General features: G+C 54.3%; 1 protein-coding gene across 1 annotated transcript; it reads left to right on the plus strand.

Moving 5' to 3' along the window:
• On the plus strand, positions 1 to 23,655 carry AMN (amnion associated transmembrane protein). The gene is made up of 12 exons (XM_009280851.1): positions 1 to 43; positions 2,262 to 2,380; positions 2,511 to 2,555; positions 12,605 to 12,692; positions 14,245 to 14,480; positions 16,060 to 16,197; positions 16,289 to 16,397; positions 18,143 to 18,225; positions 19,327 to 19,513; positions 20,601 to 20,775; positions 23,155 to 23,257; positions 23,545 to 23,655. The coding sequence occupies exons 1-12, from the start codon at positions 1 to 3 to the stop codon at positions 23,653 to 23,655; spliced, it is 1,437 nt and encodes a 478-aa protein (XP_009279126.1).
• Positions 23,656 to 24,466: the final 811 nt, after the last annotated feature.

The following is a 24,466-nucleotide window of genomic DNA, read 5'->3' on the forward strand; positions in this document are numbered from 1 at the left end:
ATGAAGTGCCTGTTGCTCCTCCTCGGTGTCCTGCAGCTCCTTGGTGAGTATGCCCAGGGCCCGACCGCCATGGCGAGCAGGGGTGACTGCTGGACGACTTCCCCATTTGCACTTACGGCAATCCTGTTTTGGAGCAGAGCTGCAGGCTCTGTCACTTCAGGCGTATCTGTAATGCAAACAGGAAAAGGCATTTCCAACTGGACAGAGAGAAGGCAGGGGAATGAGGCTGGGATTAGTGTATCATGCCCGCTGCACCTCCGTAACTTGGGTTTTCCTGCTCTTATTTGAAGCCAGCAGCTCTGCACTGCAGGACACATTCTCTGTTGAATATGCATGTCGCTTTGATGTTCAAGGACTGCGCTTCCCTGGAGACAAGGCTGATTAAATAGCACGCTGGTATTTCCATGGCCGTGGAGGGTGCGGGAATGCATCAGTGCAGCTGCATGGGGGATAAGGCTTTGCAACAGGAGATTAACCTCCACCGCCCCAGAGCGCCCAGCCAGAGGAGGTGCCGCTGTCACTGCTGTAGCCAAGCTGGGTCAGCACACAGAGCCATCTCTGCGGTGCAGCACAGCACAAGCTTGCTTGACACAACACCTTGCAGCTGCAGGAACGTGAAGCATGTGTGCAATGGGGCCAGCTGAGCCTTTCTGCTCGAGATTTAATCTCTCCATTATCCAGCTTCCTGGGATGGGAGGGATGCAAGTCAACCATAGCAGGGACAGAACAACTTGCAATTACCATCTGGGGGCTTTTTCCTTTCTTAAGCTCTTTTTGACTCCAAATCAGCAAGACGTTTGTGCCCATAACACTGCAAGCAGCTGCCTGGGTCCGGTTCTCATTGCTGTATGGTCCTTTTCCATGTCAGTGGGTTTTAAAGTGGATACGGGGCAGGGGGGTGTTTGCTCTGCCTAAGGACTCCTTCAGGTAGCTGAAAGCCATGGCTGCAGCCTGGCGTGGGGCTGGGGGGGCCCCTCTGCTCCTTGCACCCAGGCTCCCACCCCTGTTCCTACATTAGGACTTTCATTCAGGTTAAAAATATATCGTTTCCTCTTCAGCCGGACATGGCTACGTACAGCAAATGGTCTCAGCAGAGCCCCTGGCAGAGCCAGACAGTGCAAATTACACCCCGAGGTGATTGTTGCGCGCTGATAAAGCCTCCGCAGAGCCTACAGAGCACAACCCACCACATCCCTCCCTGTCATTTGGACTAGCAGGGCCCAGGCTTTCTGCAGGGCACCTCCCTCCATCGGCTGGAGTCATTCACACCCCCCTCCCATCCCAGGAAGAGGGCTCCCCCCGTGGCCTCTCCTGCCCCCTCCATGACCGGGTCCTGTCCACCACTGGCTTTCCACCTATTTTGTAGTTTTGGGGGTTTTTCCTCTAAAGAAAAGATGATCCGTATTAAGAGTAAAGGTTTCTTCTTTTTTTTCTTTCCTCTTTTCTGTCTCATAGCTCGCTTGCTCGAAGCCACTTAATTCAGGCTGCTGGAGAGTCATCTTCAGCTGGACATGCATCTCCCAGCCAAGCCCGGGCAATGCCGGGCTGGGAGGTGTGCGGCTTCGCTGCACTCGTGCAAACAGAGTAGGTCAGAGTGGAAACCTGCCTCTGCCACGGCCTGTCCCTGGCCAGCGGGCTCATTGCTGCAGGGACCCGCAGGCAGGACTGCCGCCATCCCGGCAAGCCCTGTGGGGAAGAACTCTATTTCCCAACCTGCCGGTGCCTCAGGCTGCAGGACACCGTTCAATCCTCCCCCTCCAGTCCCAAACACATGAAACCAGCCCATATTTTGTGCTACACGTCCCATAGCAAATGCCCTTTCTCCTTTCGCTCTGTCCTTGTGGTCCTGGCCGGCTCTGCGTGCCCGCTCCATACCTACTGGAAACACCAAGGTCGAGGGGTCTCTGCACATTTGATTAGTCCGAGTGGCAACAAAACCCACTGCAATGAATGCTTAGGTACCAGGTGTACGTTATTCTTGACCATTGCCTGCAGGATTTTCCTGCCTTCTCTCTGCCTGCCAAGTATTTGTCCCTTACTCCTCTTCCTACCTGGGTGGGTAAAAGCCATCACCCAGCCAAAAAAATCCCCTATGCAGAGGAGGGCTGTGACTGCTCAACTGGGAACACGCAGGGGCTGCTCCTGGGTGGAAAATCCCCAAGTCTGGGCTCAAAAGGCCAACCCACCCAGTAGCACATCCCAGAGAGGGCTCCCAGTGCCTCCCACAGACTGGGTTACATTGGTTTCCCTGCTCCTCCCAGCTGCCGCCGCCGCCGTGTACAAGCAGTGGATCCCCAACACCAATTTTGAAACCGGCTCCAACTGGGATAAAGGCAGAGTCCCCTGTGCCAGCGACGTGGTTCATTTTGAGAAGAACAAGGTATCGGCCATCTCTATGGTTTGGTTTTCTGTTTTTTGTTTTGTTTTGTTTTTCAAAATGCCATTGGACGTTCAGAAAAGACCTTTACCTGCCAGGGGAAAGCCTGCTTTTATTTTTCCTTTTCTTACAGGTCGTCTCAGTCTTTGTCAGGTCTCCCCATGCACTGACGGACATGGTAAGGCAGCGTGCATCGGCGCCGGGAGGGTGGGCGAGGGCAGGGCTGGCACTGGAGCGCTGCCAGCCGGGTGGCACATCCCTCTGTCCCCCTCTCCAGGGACTTTGATATTTTGCTCCGGCCAGACTCGCCCAGGATGCCTCGGCTGGGGTAGGGAACGAGAGTCACAGCAGCCTGGGGGGCTCTGCACCGTGGAGCCAAAAAGCCCATTTCTGGGATTATTTTTTTTTGCATTGGGGGATACAGGGAGGGAGAACCCCAAAAACACTTTCATTTGGAAGAAGTTAATTTTTCTTCCACAAAGGAAGGAAAAAAGCCCCTCCATGGGACTGAGACCTTGGCAGTATTTTGCTGAGGAGCACCAACACGTGGCATTGCTGACACGGAGCAGGCTTTAGCCCCAGGCAGAGGCTAAGTGAAGCTGACATCAAAATATCTTGAAATGAAAACAAACCACTCTGGGAAATCCCAAAATGTTGCTCTAGATATTTCCTTTCAAGTGCCATTGGGTTTTATATTTTTCTGCAGTGCTATTAGCCTGGCCATGGCAGGACGGGTACAACACTCAACGATTGTGATGATGGTACGGTTGACGCTATTAGCCTGGCCATGGCAGGATGGGTACAACACCCTACCTGATATGTGTATGTTGGGTGAGATCAGGTTGGGGGGGGGTCTCGCCTCAGAGGGGTTTCTGAGCGACCTGGTGTCCCCCAAAAAGAGGAGCCCTGCCCAGAGCAGGCTGACAGGCTACCATGAAAGCACAGGGTCTCGATCCCCCCAGTTTGGAGGGTCAAATTTAACAGGGAGGAAGGAATTAAGGGAAAAGCAAACCTTTGCTGCTCCAACACATCCCAGTGCCAGGATGGCACAAAATGGGCTGGATCCTGTTTGCAAAACCCTTGGATGGGACAAGCTTGAGGCCAAGTTTTCTCTCTCGGTTTTAGGGCAGCTTTGCTCTTTTATCGGCCATTGAATCCAAACAAGCCCTTCAAATTTATGTGGTGTAATTTGTTCAGGCTGTCTACACCACTAATAGTTTTGATGCTTTAATAATGCCATGCACCACATTTAATCCCTCTACAAATATTTGGAGGAGTTACTTTATTTATATGGCATTTTAAATATGAATTTTTGAAGGAAAGAATGTACTGGGGAAATACGTACAAATATAATGTAATAAATGATGTGGAATTTACCCAGAGAAGAAAAGAGCAAAATATCACTCCAGTAGATTTTATTTTACTTACAGATGAATGTATAATATTTCTAAAGTACTTTCATCAGAGGCCTGCAAAGTGCATAATTGCAAAGCAGCGTTATTCGTTACGGCGTGAGCCTTTCACGACCAAGCTAAAGAGCTGAGCTGAGCAGCCCTGCGGCTGGCCGAAGGAGAGGGAGGTGCAACACAACCTTTGCACAACTAATGACATCTGTGGCTGCGCTGCTGGGCCGACCGTCCGCCGGCTGCTCGGGTGGATGTTTCCCATCGCGACTGAGCGACAGGGTCAGGGTGCCGGAGTGGCTCCCAACTCATCCCGATCAAAGGATCCAGCGGTCCTTGCAGGAGCCCCTGGGGACCCTCTGCTGCCCTGGGGTTTCTCTGGGATCCTGCTTGGCAAGCAGCCGTGCAGGCTCTGGGGTTACAGTGAATATTGCGGTCCCACCGCTGTGCAGGAGGAGAGGAGGGCTGGGGGGCCCACGAGGGAATAAATTCTGGTGGCAGCACTGGCTGTGAGAGCGCGGCACCGTTCCCCTCCAGCCAGGGGCTTGCCCCACTGCTGCACCAAGTTGCACCTCCTGTGAGCAACCAGGCTCATCCCAGGCTATAACCCAAACCATGGCTCACACTTTCCTTCTGAGCATCACCACCCCAATGATTAGCAATGAACTGTCCCAGCAAGTTTCCTAGCATGGTGGTTAATATTTCTTTTTAATTTCAGCTCAGCTACCTCCTTCCCGTGTGCTGCCATGCTCTGTTGTCACCAGGTGATACAGGGACTGCCAAGATTAGGGATGAAAAAGAAATGAAACCCAGCACCTGAGCCTGTCTGCCATTTGTGGGGATGGCGTGAAATTTGGCAACTAGGTGGTTAGAAAATGAATTGGTTGTGAGGCTTTTTGCAGAGAGGCTGGGCTGCACCTGTTCAGCTGCCGGCCGCGCCGGAGCATTAATCACTTAAATCAGCAGGAATACATTATGCTTTAGAGTCACCATGGAGATGCTATACAGCCTTTGACCAAAAAAAAAGGAGAGCGTTGCTTGCTGTAGTAGCGCAGGAGGAAATTCACGGCCAGGGAAGGGGCTGGGCTCTCACTGACTTTCATGAGGACGGTGCCGCTGCAGCGGGTGTGTGTGTGGGGATGCTCGGTGCCGGTGCCCCACCGTCAGAGGGGCAGCATGAGACCTCCCATCCTGACCCCCAACTGAGTGGAGCAAGACCTGGGGTGCTGGGGGGTCCTCGTGGGCCACTGTCTGCTCCCCCCTAGACATTTATATTAAAGGAAATGCTTCTGTATGGTGAGCCCTCCAGCTCCCCTCCCCATCCATCCCATGGGGGCACCAGCCAAGCACCAGGAGCTGCTTTCTCGGGAGGAGGCCGGGGCTGTTGGGACATGCAGCCCACCTCCCCGCTTGGAGGAAACCCATTTACCCCCCAGCTCAGAGGTTATTTCATCTGAAGTTTCGAGAGGGTCCCTAATTCAACCGCACACTAAATCCAAATCCAGCTTAAGCGTAAGTGACTTTGAAGCAAAACCATTGCGATTAGGCTGGATTTTCTATGGTATTTAGCTGCTTAAAGATGCAGATCAGTATTTAGCCAGCTTTCGGAGGCACCTGGGAGTAAATCTGCAAAAAAGATGGAGGTGCTCAGGGTGGCAGTGCCTGACGTGGGTGCTCCAGGGCAAGGCGGGCTTTTGACTTTGCTTGTCTCCCTGCTGGGGGAGAAGGGCTCCTCTGAGGGGTTTAGACCCTCTGGCTATGGCTGCGCTTCCAAAGGCAGCCAGGCCAGGGCACGGCTGTGGCTGCGAGCCCAATGTTTGCCCCGATAACACCAGCCCTGGTGGAGTTTGTGCCCGTGCCGGCCAGCACCACAGTGCGGGCCAGGGATGGATGATGCCGCTTGCTATTTTTGGGGTGGCAGGAGTCGGGTTTAGCCACGTGGGCAGAGCAGCCTCGCTCAACCCCCTGTGGTGCCAGGGTCAGGGCACTAGCCGGGGTTATTCGGCAGCATCGACGTCACCTTTCCAGCTCTGCCCCATCACCGAGCCCTGCCACAGTGACAGCAGCTGCCTGCACCTCCTCCCTGCCCGCCTGGTGAGGCTGGGTGAGGGTCGGGAGCGTGCGGGGCACTGGGGTCTAACCAGGGACGTCTCGCCCAGCCTTATATTTTTAGCTGCCTAATTGCAAGAGCAGAATGTACTCGGCTTTGCTGCAGGATGCTCCTGCTCGGTTCCTGGCAGAGATTGATCTCCAAATGCCAATTGCTCTCCAGGGGCGCTGGCTCTAATGAATTGCCACAGTTTGCGCTCGTCCCAGGCACCATCGCTCCTTCCCCCCTGCTTCCCAAACAGCAGGGTAATGAGACACCCAGAAAAGGGATTATTTTTCCTTCTCCTGAGATGAAGGTAAAAATTTCACGGGAGTGCATACATACATGCGTGTGTGTCAGCACATAATTACAAGCCCGAATCCTGCAGGCTTTTCTCTGGCAGTGTTCCTGCTTGAAGGTTTGCCCTAGGAAAGGAGTGCAGTAAAACAGCCTTTTGCAGTCGTCTCCCCGAGTTTATTTGCTCCTTGCAGACTAATTTTCAGCAGGAGGAATTATTAAAGCCTGTGATGAGCGGAGCAGCTTGCTGGCATCCCGGGCTGGAGAGGATGCTGGGGCAGGTCTCTCTGGGTGGCCGCTCTGTGGACCGGCTGCCGTCCCTTGCCACTGGGGATGGCTCCCCTGCCCGCACCTCGAGCCACTTTCCAGCTCTCTCTGACCTTGTCCGTGGAGGGAAGTTCAGGAAAATGAGCTGAACTAACCTGAAGTAGATTTGGCAAATAGCTTTAAGCCTCTGTGTGCCTTCTGCATCTGTAACTCGTGTTTTGGGCTGGTTTACCTTAATGCGCTCCCCAAGGGGCTCCCGACATCCTGTGTCCCCCCAGGACACCCAATTTCTGCACCTTGCTGGGACCTGTTTGGCTCCACAACTGGACGTGTGCACTCGGGGGCTGCAGTCAAATTAATGGCATTTTTGGGCCTGTTGCTTTTTATATCCCCTGATGGCTTTTATTGGGGTCTGCGGGGTGGTTTGGCAGGGGGTGTGCTGGGCAGCACCTGCGCGGGACGGCCAGGAGCTGCAGCTTCTTTGTGGGGACGGGCAGGAGCATGATGTTTTGGGAACCCGATGTGCCGGGCAACCCCTGTGCCAGGGGACATGGTGGCAAGGCCAGCTTGGGCAGGTGATGTGGGGAGCCTGCACCCCAAAACGCAATGTAAAACGTGATGAACAGACACAGGGCAACCAGCTCCTGCATTAATGAGAGCACGGCTGCACTGCTGCCAAAGGACCCTGCCTTGCAGGGGGGGGAGGCAGGGACGCAGGCAGGGGAGAGCTGCCAAGCGCCTTGTTAGCTTGCAGGGGATGGTGCTGAAATGGTGACGTCCTGCTGGTGTGCTGCTCCTTCGCCCATGCCCCTTCCTGCTCTGGGGGGTGAAAGCAGAGGGGTGAGTTATTGCTGGGAGCAGAGGAGGGCTGGTGGGCATCTTCTGCCTGCTGCCGATGGGTACCGTGGAGAGGAGCACTAGCTCCTGTGCCTTGCTCTGCACTGCACCAGCCTGCCCGAGCGTGAGTTTCATGGGGGGGGGGGGAAATGCATTTCTTGCCCATTTTCCTTGGGATGCTAAAGCCCCGTTCCTCACAGGCAGCATGTGCCCAGGGAGGGAGCTATTTGGGCAGCAAAGTCTGAGTCCAGCAGCGGGTCAACCTCCTTGGGCTCACCCAGAGCTGTTGGGGTGGCTGCGGGTCATCCTGCCTCACTGGCTCCTCTTGCGGGGGATCTGGAATAGCTGGTGTGGGATCGGGGGCCATGGTGGGGGCAGGCCAGATCTGGCGGTGGGCTGGGGGCGTGGGGTGGCGTGTGCAGCTGGGGGGAATGACACTGGCCCAAGGACGCAGGTGGGAGCTTCACCTGGGCAGGAAAGCGAGCGAGTGAACCCCGGCTAACAAACCCAAGAAGCCCTGCGGAGAGCGAGCCCCTGGCAACGCTCCAGAGCCGTCAAAGGGCTGCGGATGGATCTGGCCCTGTGCCTTTCTGGGGCCCTCAGCCAGCAGCTGGATCCCACCCAGGGACCTGCACACCCAGCTGCGCTCAGACCCCACGGCCGCAATAGGCATTGGGAAAACCCCCACTATTCCCACCTGCGGGCAGCGATGGGCAGGGGCTGCCTGCCTGCTGCCCTGCCTGCCTGCTGGCCCTGCCTGCTGCCTGCCCCCTGCCTGCCTGCTGCCCTGCCCTCATGTGTGGGCTGCCGCTGCCCCAGCGAAACAGGACTGGGAGAGATGATACAGAAAGCCTTGAGCACTAATGTCTCTTGTGGATTACGGCACACATCCTCTCCGTGGCGGAGAGGTAACCCCCTTGCATCCTACCTCAGTGATGTGTTTCGATGGGGTGCCAGCAGCGCCAGCCCAGGAGCTGCCCCCGCGCTGGGTGCCAGGTGAGGGGATGTACCCGGGAGTCACACGCAGTCCCGATGGCTACCGAGCTGCTTGCTGGTGCACCCGTGAGTGCAGCGCTGCAGAGCCCAGCGTGCCCAGGCAGTCTCGGCGTTGCGCGATGGGGATGGTGGCACCGTGTCACCTGAGCAGGGAATTCAAACATGTTGATGCTGTGAATTAGAACATGGCTGGCAGAAGAGCCAGCTGCAATCACGAGCCTCGCTCGCCCGGGTTTGAAGCATTAGTGCCACATTTTTTCCTGCAATGATGATGGTGACATGCCAGTTACACTGCTGCTGTCAGTCATCTCAGCCCCATGCTCATGAATTGAGCAGAGCTGGCATGTGCCGGAGGCCAGTTCAAAGCCACCCACTTCCAAAGCCACGTGCTCAGGCCTTTGCCATTTTTTTCTTTTGCATTTCGGAGGTTAGTTTCATTTTCGCTTACGCACTGGGGCTGCGGCATTTGTCCTCAGTGGTGCAATGCTGGGGCTGCAAACATGGTGACTGTGGGTTGAAAGCCACATGGGGTCTTTCCTCTTTTTTTTTTGCTGACTTTGATGAGAAAAATGATGACTGTATTTCAGCTGTCATTACTCTTGATAACAATGACCGAGGAGATAAGTAATTTACCAGTATCGGGGATGGGAAATGACTAATGGGACTCTAAGCTTGCTGTATTAATGGCCCTGGAGTACAGATTGGCAGCAGCAAGGGAAAGCAGATGAAACCGCCAGCTTTCTGGCTCTGGTCCTTTGGTACATGTCATTGCTCAGTTCAAAATGTACTTGGAAAGTGGCCCAGCCTATATGCAACTTCTATACTACACACCCAAATGCAGAAAGCCATTGCCCAACAGGAGTCTCCATTTGTCCTCTGCAGCAAGCTGAGATGCTTAACTTATGTTAGGAAAAAAGAAAGGGCAAATTATTTGCAAACTAAGATCCACTGGACGACGGAGCCACTTCTGAAATGCTGCCCAGTGGCCTGCATCTCAGGGAGGGCTGGTGGTGGATGGGCAACACGTCCGCCTTGGTGGGCAAGGAGCCATAGCTGCGGGGGCCAGCCTCAGAAACTCCTGCTGTGAAGCAGTACAGGGCTCTTCTTGCACTTCATGTTTGTGGAGATGAGGTGACTCCATCCCCCGGCTTGCATCGCGTTGCCTTGCATTTTAATTCCAGGGCTGGTGCTAACAGCGTTTGGGTAGTCCCAGAAGGTGAAGGGGTCAGCAGCTGGGACACTGTGTGTGCTGTGGGACTCTCATTTCCCTGCCACACTCACACTCACATGGACAGCTTCCTCTGGGCTTGGGAAGTCCAGCTAGCCTGGGGTTTTGGCCTTGGTGGTGGAGGGGGATCTCCAGCGGTAGCTGGAGGAGCTGTCTTTGCCAGAGAGCCCAGTGTCTCCAGAGCCCTGCATTGATACTGCAGGCGTGGGGCAGGTTTAGCGTGAGGCATTTTCTCCTACCTCTCCCCATGGGCGGGATTGATGCCGTGCTCTGCTGACCCTGCGTCTGCTCCACACCCCATCCAGATCCCCGCTCACCTGGGCCCCCCAGGCACAGGAGGACGTGACGTCAGTTGGTCATTGGACCAGCATTTGTGCATCTGTGTGTGCACGCGTGTATGTGTATCTCCAACCCACCAAGCCCACCTCATCCCTGCTCCACACTGAGCTCAGCCATGCCGTGTGATTCCTTACCAGGTTTTCCTTGCTTTGCTTTGTGCATAATGCGTGCACAAAATGCTCTTGCATTGCTCCCTGGAGGAGCATGAGTGATGCAGCTTACAAATGTAGGCACATATTTGTCCAAGTGTTGTATCTTTGGCTTTTTTCTCACCCTAGTTAATTTGTGAAGATCTGAACGAAGAATCCCCTGGACAGCAAAGCTCATCGTGTCCTACGTGGCCACCGCAGGGCATTTGGAAAGCTGTGACCCACAGCCATAGTCAAAGTGTTTGGTAACTCTATAGGGGAAAGAGCTGTCAGGCAGGCAGGGATCAGAGCAGGGACTTCCCAACCCGGTGGTCTTGATCCAGCCACAACACTCACAAACGCCAACTTCTGCAGCCTGGGAAAGCGAACAGAGGCCAGCTAGTCATGGCCCTGCTGTGTCACCCATCCCTGTCACCAGCAGCTGCTGTCTGATTTTTCTTCCTCCACCCAAAGATCCCTGCAGCTACGGGCCCAAGTGTCCACAGGTAACTGCTGTGAAGAGTTGGTACCCCGTGTTGGTGAAACGATCAACTGCATCCCATCCAAAACCCCATCCTGAGCAGCTCAGCTGGACCCCAGCAGCCAGCTGGCCACCCTCCCTGCTCGGCCCTGTCATGCACAGTAGGCTGCAGGGTGGCAACCTGCAAACTGGGCAAGAGGCAGCAATGAGGGGCTCCAGCCTGAGATGGCCCAGCGGGTTTGGAAGAAGGGACTTTTAGCCAGCAGCACTGGCAGCACCTGCCCTGAGTATTGGTGGTAGCTGACTGCCCTAAAGTGTCCCACCGCCCATTCCTGCGTGGGCTCACAGGAGAACAAGCCAGGGCATTTCTGAAGTGAAGCACCTTGTGAAAGAAGCTGGTAGCATAGACCTTGCCCAGCTCAAAGCAGGCCAAGTCCTGAGCCTCAAAACGTCATCAGACATGGCTTTTATATCTGCAGCTAAAGGGCACGTTGCCATTCTTGTCCTGGCAGACCTTTCAGCCTCTTTCAGTGCTTCAGTATTGAAAAAATTGGCTTTAATCAAGAGTAATAGAAATTCAGAGAACATGATGGCATGGTTTCCAGTTAGGGACTACACAGGCTATGGTCTCATGGAGCAACGTCCATAGGCAAAGGCTTCTTCCTGGCCAGTGGGGAGACTCCATACCCTTGGGGCAGACATTGCCCAGACCTCAGCTATTCACCTCATCATCCTCTCTTCTCCAGCCTGATGCATGACATTGATGGGTCCAAAGCGGTTGGTGCACAGTAGCACTGCGGGGCTCTTCTCGGTGGCAGCTGCCCTCTGCTCTCCACCCCGGTTTCTCACGGTTCCTGAACCAAGAAGGGGACCCGGGCTATGGCCTTCAAAACTGCACCACCAAGGCACTAAAGTTCTAAACAGCTGCCTACAGCTTAGGGGTGAGAAGCTTTTTGCCATGTCCATCGCCCTCCCAGGGTGGTCCCTGTGTGGGACAGAGCATCATTAGGCAAGACTGCCCCACGGACAGAGACCTGTCGCAGCCACCTGCAGCAGTCATTCATAAGTCTTGCTTTCTCTAATCTACATGCATTTTTAAAGACCAATTAAGTAGATGAAACCTTAAAATCCCATCTAACGTGCTCCTGCCTGAGCACAGGACCCAGTGCGTTGGCATAACGCAGTCCTGGAGGGCTTCCAGCTGCTGTCTGGGGAGTGATGCTAAAACCCTGGATAGACCGAGTTAGAGGAGAATGGAGCCTTGAACATCACTCACTCCTTGACATGTGAAAATATTGGGGGAAACCCTGATTTTCTCTGTGGCAATTTCTAAACGGAAAATAAGATGGGCTGGGCTGAAAAACCCATGTGCTGTGTCTGACTCAGTTGTTTGCCAAGACCTGTCCTGGAGTCAGCAGTGCCAGCTGGTGACCTGGGTGGCCACAGCTGCTTGCTGAAAGGGCCCCCATGGCAGAGCTGCGCCTGTTGAGGTTTGTCCTCATGCCCTGGAGCAGAAGCCCAATGGAGCTGAAGCCAGGCAAGCGTGGTGACCCCGACTACCTGCCGGTGATGTCCTACCCAACAAGAAGAGGGTCTAGCTATGGCAAGCTGCCCCAAATGCCACCGTGTGCTTTCCTTAGCTCGCGCCGAGTGCGAATCCACTAGCTGACACCTCACCAAGCATTGCTTGGGCCCCTGAGTTATTTTTTGTGGGGCAAGCTCAGTCCCTGGAGGTGGGAACCCATTAAGCAAGGAGACCTCTGGGCACTTGCAGAGTAAGGTTGGGTTTTTCATGGCATACCAATGTATAAAGCCATTCCTGAGCTGGTGGGAGTGGGTGTGCAAGAGGAGGAAGGAGCCGTCAAAAGAGCTTATTTTGCTTTTTCCTTGTTCTTGCTTCCCTGAATGCTTTGTGCTTTTCTGTGTTACTGGAAGATAATGTCAAACTGCCTCTCCCCATTGCAGCGTCCCCATCTGTAAAAACGGGAGCTGATACTTTCCCATTAACGTGGGGCACGGCGAGGGTAACTCCTAATGACTGTAAAGTGCCTCAGAGACAGCAAGTGTAATAGGCAGCTTAATAATTAGCACTGTTATTTGATTACAAGCCTGGGTGGCTGGCAGCGGGACCGCACAGTAATACTCTGAATCCCTTCGTCTAGTACCTGCCCCTGAACGGAGAACTCGTGCTGGCATCTGGTGCAGGATTCACAGCTTTCGATGGCAGCTGGGATCCAGGCTGTGACTCAGGTATTTTGTGCCCAGACCAGTCACCCTATCAGCCCCTGATTAATCATGCAAATTCAGCCCCAACGCTTCTACAAAGGTTTTTGCTCTCCCACCTCAGAGCAAAGTGAATCACTCCTCTTTTAATACCTACCTTTTCTTTGATGACCTCCCTCACATCGGATCTTTTTTCCCTGCTAGATCACCTGTCTTCTGAAAAAGTAATTATAGTAGGGAAGCCTTTGAAGTTGTAGCAGAGAGGCAAATATTGTTTGTATTTTACCCTGCCTATTAAGCATGTAGCCACATCAAAGCCCTCATTTTCTTTGCCATGGTATTTCTAAAGAAAACTGGTTAGGAATTACACACCGGCAAGCTGAACTGCAGCCATCGCAGCGAGCTGGCCTTTGGCCCAATGCGCACAGGCATTTCGGCGTGAGCGCGTCCTTCCCTCCCCTCCTAGCCTCCAGCCCAGGTTTGCTGTGACTGAGGCAGCAGGTTTGTTTCATCGGTGCCTGTTATTAGTCTGAAAGCTGTTTGCTAGGGAGATGTATTTTGGGTATTTAAGAGCCACCTAACGCTTTCAGCGGCAAGTAACTTTTTAGTTCGGCCACAGGAAAGGAGGAGTCCAAGTGGATCGCCTGTGCCTGTGCTCTGACTGACAAAAAAAGAGAAAAAAGAGAGAAAAAGCCCAAACAGGTCTGCCCGGAGGAGCGACTGCAGCACCAGGCTGTCCAGAACCACTCCAAAAACCTTAATCCCTATCATTTTTCCACACTGGGGCTGTTTGCCCCCCATCAGGGATGCTCTGACAGCTGCCTCCACCTTGCACTGGGTTTTTCCTTCTGACCATGTGCTGCTCCCCTGAAATGAACAGGCATTTCTGGGGCAATTTCACAAATGGATTTTTTTAAAGCATGATTTTTAAATGAATGCAAATAATTCAGTCAATAAACGCCCGTGTGATAGCTGAATTGGTAAAGGTTCAGCTGTTGGGGAAGGGTGAGAAGGAAGCAGGGCACTGTATGATGGTACTGTGACCAGCAGGGAAACGGTTAATGGTTAAATAATTAATGGTTAAGCGGTGCCCTGGTTTTTGGGATTACCCACTGCAGGGACCAGGGCCGGTCATGTTTCTGCAGGCCTGCCAGGCTGCTTGGAAACTGGGACATGAATTATCATACCCATTTTTTTCTGGTTTAGCTGTTATTCAGCATTTAGGCTCCATGGCTGTTTTCCTCCCTAACCATAAGGGTGAGCTTTAAAGAAGTGGGGGAAAAATGTCCTGTAGGATCTGGGGCCAGAGGTCTGCAGCCAGAAGTGGGGTCCGGGCTGAACTGCTGAGACCCCAGCCCTGAGCGCTGGAAAGCTTTGCCAGGCCTCCACTGGGCTCCAGGAGGTGCCTGCGGTGGCTGCCTGGGAAGGCAATGCCAGGGCCGGCCCTTTGCTCCCTGCCTGCGGGGTGAGCTCCTCCACTTCTGGCCAAGCACTCACTGGTTTTACCAACCCAAATGCATCTGTCAGGGCTGCAGATTTGGGTCCAGGTCATGCTCAACCTTTCCTGTTGCTTTTCCAGGTGCAACAGTGAGGTTCGCTGACGCGGAGCACCACGCATGGTTCGACCCCACGCTGTGGCAGGCTGTGTCCCCCGGCAGGGAGCTCGAGCCAGGCGGGCGCATCTTTTCTGTGGACGAGGAACGTGTCCCGTGCCATTACGATGATGTTATCTTCCAGCCCGAAACCTCCTTCCGGGTAAATGTCGACTCATCGCGGCGAGTGATTCATCTCCGCAGCATCTCTCTCATGGGCCAGGTAACGTGGGGATGATGAGAAACTGGCTCGACGCCTCCTCACCGTGGCCCCAAAGTAGGTCAGGAGAGGAAGGACCAGCCGGGGATGGAGGAGCGGCGCTGCGTGGGGAGACGGGGCACTCCCACGGCGTTGCAGCTTCATGGGCTGCTGCTGCTGTGGATGGTCTCGATGATTTTTTTCCTTTACCGGTTTGTTATCACCTCCCTCCCTGCGGCGTGGGAGCACAGGCTATCTCACTATTCACATTAAAAAAAAAAAAAAAAAGGCCAATGTGCACGGGTCAAACTGCCAGCAAATGGCATCTTCTCCGGCACCCAGGGGCTGCCCCCTTCCCAGGCACGTGTCCTTAACCGCGCTGCTCTGGGATGCTCTGGGGACACCTCCCTCCCGTCCCCAACCTTAACGCAGCCCGTGACCCGGCAATCGTCTCCCAGCTTTGCTTCAGTACCGCTCTTTAACTGATTGGAGGGATAATTATAGAAACGCTGGCAGCCTGCTGTGCTTCAGCCTGGGAATCAGGTGCACGACAAGCCCCGTCCCTCGCCGGTCGGAGAAGTGAAAGATCACAGGCGCTGCAGCAGTAAACACAGGCTCCTTCCAGGAGTGGGAGATGCGGCAGACATTTCATAAGTTATTTGTTATTTCTACTGCTGCGCTGCCATTTCGGGGCCAGGCATTAGGTAACCGGTTTTTGAGTAATAACCTCAGTCGGTGTCCAGGCGGGTGCAGGCAAGTCTGGACAAGGCAGGACCCTGATGGAGCTCACCTAGGGCACACGTAGCCCCAGGGATGCAGAGGTGGGTGGTCCTGGATGCTCAGAGTGATGCTGGTCCCTCTGATGCCTGGGGACTGCCCCACAGCACATCATCCTCCCTGCCAAATCCACCCCCCAGGGACTGCAGCTGGGGTGGAGGCTGCTGCTGAGTGATGAGATGGAAAGAAAAGGTGCTTTTTATATTTGTGATTGTAGCATATTTCCTAAAAACTGACCTTATAAGCTACTTTGTCCCTTTGAAGCCAGCCCGTTCCTTGCTCTGTGTGGCGTATTTTCACCCCAGGGCCTGACAAATCCTCCTGCTGTGCCAGGGCATGGAGAAGCCTCCCATGGAAGGCAGCGGGTGAGGGACTTACCATCAGCTTGGTAGGAGAAGGATGGTCAGTCCAGCTCAGTCTTTGCTAATGCCAAGCCCACTGAAACGCTTCCCAGATTGAAGGAACACCCCTCAGATCCATCCCCTTCCTCCCAGTAATTAAAAGCTGATAAATTGAATTCTCTGGGCCACCAGAAAGAGGGAAAACAAGGAGGAAAAAAAAAAAAAGCCCAGCCATCTCGTGATTTATTTGTGGTCCTTTTTTTTTGTTTTAAGTTAGAAAGTGTTTTTCTGTTGGCCCCATGGAAAAGCCAGAATGGGTGTAGTGGCAGGGTTTTTCTGCTACACTCACTGCCTGTGGTGGGGCTGCCCCAAGCTGGCCGTCAGACATGGCACTGGGCACCCAGGCGGCACGGCCGGGTGCCTGGGGACAGCGCTGGGGCCCACCTGGGGATGCTCACCAGCTTTTGCCTCTCTTCACCATGCAGGAGCTCAGCAGCCCCGAGGCCTGGGCCAGCTACCTGCGGGGTCCCTCTGCCCGGCTGCAGTTTCATGGCAATGGCACTCTGCAGGTGACAGGCACCAGCTGTCCCGACAAGTCCGGCTGTGCCTGCGGGAACACCCCGGTGAGTCCTCCCATTGCAATTTAGGGGGGTGCCATTACAATTTGGGGGGCGAGGGGGGGCAAGGGACTGACGCTGCCCTGCTCTCCTTTAGGATGGACACCGCATCTGCACAGCCCTGCTCGGGGCGTCGGGGAGGCAGTGCCCAGCGCCGGCATGCCAGAGCCCTTTGCAGCCCCTTGGCCACTGCTGCAGGGTCTGTGGTGAGTGGGGGGCACAGCCCTATTCCTCCTCCCCCCCATGCTGGCTGCCCCAGCCCCCTTCCCCTAGCTCCATGGGGGAAAGCCAGGTGTGGGGGATGCTGCTGGTCTGGGGTCCAGGCACTCGTGGGCTGAAGTTTTGCTGTAGCACTGCTCCCATGGGTCCCATCCGCAGGTCCCATCCGCATCCCACGTGCCACCCTCCCAGGGCATCTCTCTGCACCTGGATCGGAGCAATCCCAAACATGGATACAGGCTGGGCAATGAGTGGATTAAGAGCAGCCCTACAGAGAAGGACTTGGGGGTACTGGTGGATGAAAAGCTGGACATGAGCCAGCAATGTGCACTCGCAGCCCAGAAGGCCAATCGTTGGGCAATGAGGATTAAGAGCAGCCCTACAGAGAAGGACTTGGGGGTACTGGTGGATGAAAAGACATGAGCCAGCAATGTGCATGCAAAAAAAAAATGAAGAAAGGCTGAGAGCGTTGGGGTTGTTCAGCCTAGAGAAGAGAAGGCTTCGGGGACACCTTCTTGCAGCCTGTCAGTACTTAAAGGGAACCTACAGAAAATATGGAGAGGGAGTCTTTATCAGGGACTGTAGTGATAGGATGAGGGGTAATGGTTTTAAACTGAAAGATTTAGATTAGATATTAGGAAGAAATTCTTTACTGTGAGAGTGGTGAGGCACTGGAACAGGTTGCCCAGAGAAGCTGTGGATGCCCCATCCCTGGAACTGTTCAAGGCCAGGTTGGATGGGGCTCTGAGCAACCTGATCTAGTTGAAGATGTCCCTGCCCATGGCAGGGGGGTTGGAACTAGATGATCTTTAAGGTCCCTTCCAACCCAAACCATTCTGTGATTCTATGATTCTATGAAGCATCAGCCTGGCTTTTGGGAGCCTGTTCTGAGTTGCAGCCCTTTGTCCCTGCCTCTGGTTTATCCTGTCAGGATGTCACAGCTCGTCAAGCTAATAGGGCTCTGCTGAGTTTATGCAGCAGAAAATACTCAGAGGAAATGTACCTTTTTCACTGTAATGTCAACTTTCCAACAGCAAGTTTGTTTCATTTCATTTAAAATAAAAACATGCAGATTGACAGTGTTCCCTCTGCAATGGGCGTTTCTCCATTAATCTACCTGGAAGGTTGTTAAGGGGAATTTTTCATGCACAGTTGTACCTAGATATTTGGTATATCACACCAAATTCATTAAAACGGTACCATATGTTTCTCCAACATGTTCCTAAAAGCATGGCCTCTTAAAGTCTTTAGAGGAATTTCATATTTCAACAAATGCTTACTTGGGGTTTTTTTCCCCAAGGAAAATATTTGACCCAGTGGCTGCGGTGCAGGGAGCGCAGGTGTTCTTTCCTTCCCCCCTTCCCTCCAAAGCCAGGGTAGTGTTGCTGAATCACAGCCTTGCAGCCCCGAAACCCAGTTACATGCGGAGCTTCCCAGGGGATACGCAGGAGAAAGCTTTCCAGGGAAAGCTTCTCTCCGGAATATGGTGGAAACCAAAAGCCCTTCACCAAACCCAGCTGATAAAAAGACCAGCAAGGGATGGAGAGGTTTCTTGGGGCAGCGCTGCTCAGGCAGAGCTGTGGAGCTGCCCCTCCTGAGCCCAGCCAGACTGGTTGCATGGAGGTACCGGAGGGTCTCCAGTGCCTTTCATGGTAGTTGGAGCCATGCCGCTGTGGCAGCTCTCTGCCCGGGCTTGGTGACAATGTCGTGTCTGTCTGTTTTTGGGCTGCAGGAGCCACCATTAGCCTGGATTTCACTCCTGATTTTGACCTGCAGAAGTACAGGGAAAGACTGGTCCAAGCCTTGCTGAGCCAGGTACGTCAGCCTGCCAGATCGGGGGGGGCTAACGAAACCACAAGCCACTGGCCACGTCTGCCGGTGACTCAATGCTGGTGGGGCTGGCTGGGGGGGGCATGAGGTCCCAGGGATGCAGGGGGTTCAGCCTCACTTCCCGCCACCCTGCAGGGCTCACTCCCCACATTTGGCCTCTTGGATGTGCCAATTTGCTGTGAGGGCTGGTGCAGCCTCCCTTGCTCTCCACCACAGCCACACTGTCCCTCTCATCGCGGGGTAGGAACAGCTGCTGGCGTGCAGATGGGGAAGGATGCAGGGGGCCTTGCTGGAAATCCTGGTCTAGAAAACACCCCCCAGCCACTGTCCCTCTCATCGCGGGGTAGGAACAGCTGCTGGCGTGCAGATGGGGAAGGATGCAGGGGGCCTTGCTGGAAATCCTGGTCTAGAAAACACGGGAGGTCAGCCAGGAGGTCAGGTCGAGGTAACATGGGAGGTCAGCCTATGTGGTTGGGATCATGCAAACCTGCTGCAGCGCACCCCGTGGTCTCTGGGATATCATTCCCAATGCTGGGCTGCTTTTTATTCTCCAGTAGGCAAACACTGGGTGGGTAACTGGCACTGGTCAGCACTCAAATGCATGCTCTACAAGGCATCACTCCACACTGCTGCTTGTCAGACACAGCATGACATCCCTCCTCCTGGCTGGGAGCTGCTGGGGGGGGGAGGCGTGCTCCGAGTTACACTGGGAGGATCGATATCAGAGTATTTCTCTATTGATCCAGAGCTCAAAGCCTGCTGCCTGCCCTCCTTACAGCCACACACATCTTAATACAGTGTTTAATGGGTGTGCTACACGAAATTGCTTTCTTGGTGAGCTCACCTTGGCAGGGGGACACTGAGTGCTGGGTGCTGGTCACAACTTCGAAGGGAGGGGAGATATGAACCTCTCATTTGGGAAACCCAATGGCACTGTGGTAACAGAGATGGCAGCTCTGTGATGGGACTCACATGAAAATTTATAGGCGGGCCTTGCTGGTGCATCCATCGTGGCTGTTTGTAGAGGTGACTAATTTCTGCCTACCGCTCTTATGGGCTTTACGTGTTGCCTTGTGTTTTGAAAAGCCCAAGTATGCCGGCGTGCGGATGGCTATATCCAAGGTGCACAAAGCACGGACCTTCCTGGGAGTCATACCCCGAAGCTCCACTCCCCTCATCCAAATCGTGCTGATTGATGACGAGGTGGGAGCACAGACCGGCACTGCTGCGGAGCAGATGGCTGCAGACATCATGGAGGACATAGCACAGCATGGTAACACCACTGTCCTCCTCGGCTGGTCCCCCACGGGTGCACCTAAAGCCACTGCTGTCCAGAGCTTCTTGTCCCTCGCCAGCAGCCCACGTGGCAGCCCCGCGTCCCTGCTCTATCACCAGGGAATCACACGGGAATCAAGCGGCAGCTTGGTTGAAGCTCCCTGAGTTGAACACTCCTAAGGTCCTTGTCCTCATCAGTCTGGTCCAGCACACCTCTAAGCCTTCCTAACACACACACTCTGCGTTTCTAATGATTTCAGTACTGAACTTTGCTTACCCAGAAGTTTTACCATTTTAATCGTAGTAGGACAGTGGTGTGGGCAGAGCAGAACTGCAGGACCAGAATTAATGGGGTTGGCAGGGACCTCTGGAGACCACCTTCCCCCACCCTGAGACCAAGTTGCCCAGGGCCATGTCCAGTTGGGTTTTGAATCTCTCCAAGGATGGACATTCCACAACCTCTCTGGGCAACCTGTCCCCATGTTTGACTACCTTTGCAGTAAAACAGTTTTTTCTTATACTGAAGTGGAATTTACCATATTTCAGTTTGTGCCCATTGCATTTTGCCCTGTCACCAGGCACTGCTGAGAAGAGCCTGGCTCAGCACTTCAGACGTGTCTCACCAAGGCAGAGCAGAGGGGAAGGGTCACCTCCCTTCACCTGCTGGCAACCCTCCTCCTCATGCAGCCCAGAATACCATTGTCCTTCCATGCCACATCTGGCTATGGTTAGCTTGGTACCCACCAGAACCCACAGGTCCCTCTCTGCAGGGCTGCTTTCCAGCCAGAACACTATGTGCGGAGGCAGCCATGTAAGCTGGCAGATGCTGATGAGCATGTAGGTCATTGCTAGGGGACCTGGTGGTTGTTGTATGGGTAGCAGACCCACATGGGCTTCTGCCAGTTGATTCCACCCAGCTGTGTATCCCACCCCCTGTCCCCGTGGAAAGGTGATTAACCAGGTGAGCAGTGCCAGACCCAACTGCAGGCTCCCTCTGCCCTGTGTGTGAGTCGGGGTGGTTTGCGGGTGTGGGGCCATGTTGCCCCATCCAGTCCTCACCCCTATTTCTTCCTGTCCTTTCCCAGGTGAAGCACTTGGCATTTCAAGTGGCAAAATGGAGGTGGCTACTGGCAGCACTTTCAGCGGGCAAGCGGGAAGCCAGGCATTGAGCAGGATCACAGTGGGGATGGTCTTGGGGCCACTCTTTGGTCTCCTGTTGCTTGGAGGGATCCTCTTTCTCTACAGAAAGGAAAAGCTAAGGTAGGGATGAGGCATGTTGCCAGGCTTCTCCTGCCTGGGGGCAGCTGTCATCCCAAGGCTGTCCTTCTAGCCAGCCTGGTGGCACAGGGGTATGCAGGGCTGCCCAGAGCTCCCATGGTGATGGGCATGGCCAGGCGGTCTGCTATACCCAACATTACTAGCATCACAGAACTGTTTGGGTTGGAAGGGACCTTTGAAGATCATCTAGTCCAAGCCCCCTGCCATGGGCAAGGACATCTTCCACTAGATCACGTTGCTCAAAGCCCCATCCAGCCTGGCCTTGAACACTTCCAGTGGTAAGGCAGCCACAACTTCTCTGGGCAACCTCTTACAGTGTCTCACCACCCTCATACTAAAGAATTTCTTCCTTTTATCTAAATCTACCCTCTTTTAGTTTAAAACCATTGCCCTTATTGTTCCTCACAGTTTATTGGAGGTGAGGTGGCTGAAAGGCACTTCTGTACTCTTGCACTGGTATGTGGCTGGGAGGACTTGCTTCTTGGTGCCACGTGGCACGGTGTGCTCTGGCGGGAGTGGGGCTGCTGTGGCTCACTTGGAGCTCTGCACAGCCTGGTTGTACTGCCTGGGGACATCTCCTGATCCTTGAAACTGTTAGTTTGTAGTCCTGCTGGGGGATGGAGGACTGAAACTGCCAGCTGCTAAATAGAAATGCATCAAAATAATTCAAAGCACGCATCTCACAGCTTTGTAGCCATGAAAGGGAGTGACAGCATCCAGAAGCAAATGCAGCTTCTGGTGCATTAGTTGCTCACACTGTGTGGAGAACGGTGTGCAGGTCCCAGGGGAGGGATGGTGGGGTGCACGGCACCTGACCTCACCACAGGTGGGAGCTGGTCAGAAATGCCCTTCTCCATCACCTTTTCCCCTCACAGCTTGGAGACAGGCTCCAGCAGTGAATAGGGCATCCTGGCAGTGCCCACAGCAGGCGCTTGGGGCACCCACCTCTGCTCCTTGCTCATGCACCCACCTTCATGCAGGGCCCTGCCTTCCCCAAGGAGGGTTTTACAGGGTTTATTGGCAGATGTCTTTGTGTGTGGGGCTGTCCACTGAGCTGCTACGGCTTGACTCACCTACTTGACCATGGGCAAACAGGATGGACCCTGCGGTTTTTTTATAACCAGGGGGTGGGAATTGCTTTAATTTGTGTGTGCAAGGTGCATTGGTGTCTGCCAGGGCATGCCGGCCGTGTTGCAGGCTCACAAGTCAGGTTGTTTCTTCCCTCCTGGTTCCTCCACTGGGGTTTTCTCACTGCACAGCAGCAGCCGTGGCCAGGGATGCTTGCCCTGCCGCTCAGCACGTGCTGACATGACATTTCCTAGCAATAAACCCGCGCCTTCATTTAATTTCTAAATAAAACTCCCAGTCCCATAATTGCTACTTGATGATTTATCTTCCACTGACACTTCTTTGGATGCCGGACAGGCCTTTGAAACCGGCTCTGTCAGCAGTGGGAGGGAAGTTCATGTAGCTACAGGAGATGGAGCTGAACCCGAGCCCAGGCCATGTCCCCAGCCGACCCACTCCTGCTGTGTGTCCCTGGGTGGCTCCAGGGCAGGTGCCCTTTTGGGCAGTGCTGCCGAGCATCGTGGGGGCATCTGACACCGGCAAGGATGCTGCAAATTAGGCAGGTGGCTCTGGGAGCCTACAAACAGAGTCTGCCTCCATGCAGCAGAGCCGCCCTGACCACCAGCAAACCAGTGAATTCAGCTTGTTTCCAGTGCAAAGGGCCTGGTACAGCCTCCCTGCAGATAACGCAGCTCCTCTGATATTGCCTGTGTAGAGCCACTGTGGATGGCGGTCACAGTGTTTAAGTATTGGTGGGCTCTCAGGACCTGCGGTGATGTGTGCGGTGACCTGTGGTGACTGCTGAGCCCACCTGCACCAGGTGCCTGGTGCAGGGGATGATGCTCGGTGACTGGGACCCTTAGGATAGGAGTAATGAAGAAAATAGTAAAAGTGGTGATGGTGATTAAGATGATAAAATGATAACATGATAAAAGTAATGATAAAAGTAATTAGTGCTTGTTGAGATTGCAGTGGGAACAGGTGTTAGCTCTGTGGCAAGTCATTTTAGGCCACAGGGGGAGAGCGATGGCTCTGAAGTGAAGCCTGTGCTGGGGTTGTCTGCCTCTGGCAAACTCTTCCCCCCAGGATGCAGGTCCTAGACCTCCGGGCTTAACGGTTTCTGCCTGATAGGGCAGCTTTTCCCTGGGAAAGGGTACAAACATCCCATTTCAAAGACAGCCTGAAACTTTGCCCTGTATTTTCCCATCCACCTCTTGAAGATGCAGTGTTTCGGCTGAGGGAGCTGCTGGGACGGGCGGGATGCAGGTGGGTGATACCCAGGTCTCTCCCCAGGCTGCCTGCCCTGCGCCTCCCCCGGCCTTGGGACAGAGCAGAGGACCCGGCGTCCCCTGCGCCAGCCAGTGACAAAGGCTTTGACAACCCCATGTTCGACGTGGTGAGTCGCCACTGCCCGGGGACACCGGGATGCTCGGGGCCGCGGGTGGGAGTTGGCAGGGCCCCAGCCGGGACCCTCTTGAGTGCCAGTGGGGCTGCAACGCAAAGTGCAATGCACCCGGTAAGGCTCCTCCTTTCCCCAGGAACAGGAGGGGTTTGTGGGACAATCCCATCCTCCCATGGGTCACCAGCTCCTCAGCTGCCTCAGGGACTCAGTGCTGGGTGGGTTTTGCCAAGGGTTTTGCTTCCCTTCTCCATTGGTTGCTTTCCCCTCCCTCCCTGCTGCAGGAGCTGCCAAGTGTTGATGCTGGAGAGGAGATGCTGCAGGAGATGGCTCCCACAGACCATCAAGTCTTCTACGTCAACCCTCTGTACGATGCAAGCGAGACAGAGACCTGATGGAGTGGCCTCATGCTTGGGGCAGCCACCATCTCCCTGGGGACACGGTCACCTCTTCAGCCCTCACAGCCCCTCATGTACCTCCTAGTGGGATCTAAACCACAAGCAAGCAGATCCCACCTGAATAAAAGTGTCTGCGCAGTGAAGGAAACCACAGCAAACCTTCACCATAAGGGCTCAGCCATGCAGGCATGGCCTCCCTGGTCTTGCTTCTGGGTTTTAAACTGTATTTTGTAGGTGTCAGTCCTTTTTAGACAGTTCAACATTGAGGTTTGGGTCTCAGGTGACACCTAGGGAAGTCGGGGTCTAACTCAGCACCCCGCTCTTTAGCCAGCACCGTGCTGGATTTGCCCAGAGCACGCAGCAGGTTGAAGGGTGCATCCCTGGATGCATGATGGAAATTCAGTGCTTAAATTAATTTCAAAATGTGGCCCAGAGCCTCCAGAGCTTGGACCCGTTAGTTGGGTTTAAAAGGAAATTATTTTGCTTTCCAGCAGTGTGCTTGGTGCTGGGGGATCTTTGCGTGAGGTCCCCTGTTCCTCCTCTCTAGGACCTCGCTCCCGTCCCCTGGGCGCTGGCACAGGGCTCCATTCTGAGCAAACATTTCCCTCCCCTTTCCCTCCACTGAGCCGCCTGAGCTTGTTCCTTTCCCCTGTGCCTGGACTGATGGTTTTAAGATCCTCTTGGACCTACCTGGGGATTTATCATGTTATTCCCCACATCATAGAATCATAGAATCATAGAATCATTGAGGTTGGAAAAGACCTCTAAGATCATCGAGTCCAACCGTCAACCCAACACCACCGTGCCC

This window comes from Aptenodytes forsteri, unplaced genomic scaffold, assembly GCF_000699145.1.
Source record: "Aptenodytes forsteri isolate BGI_AS27 unplaced genomic scaffold, ASM69914v1 Scaffold193, whole genome shotgun sequence".
Lineage (NCBI taxonomy): Eukaryota > Metazoa > Chordata > Aves > Sphenisciformes > Spheniscidae > Aptenodytes > Aptenodytes forsteri.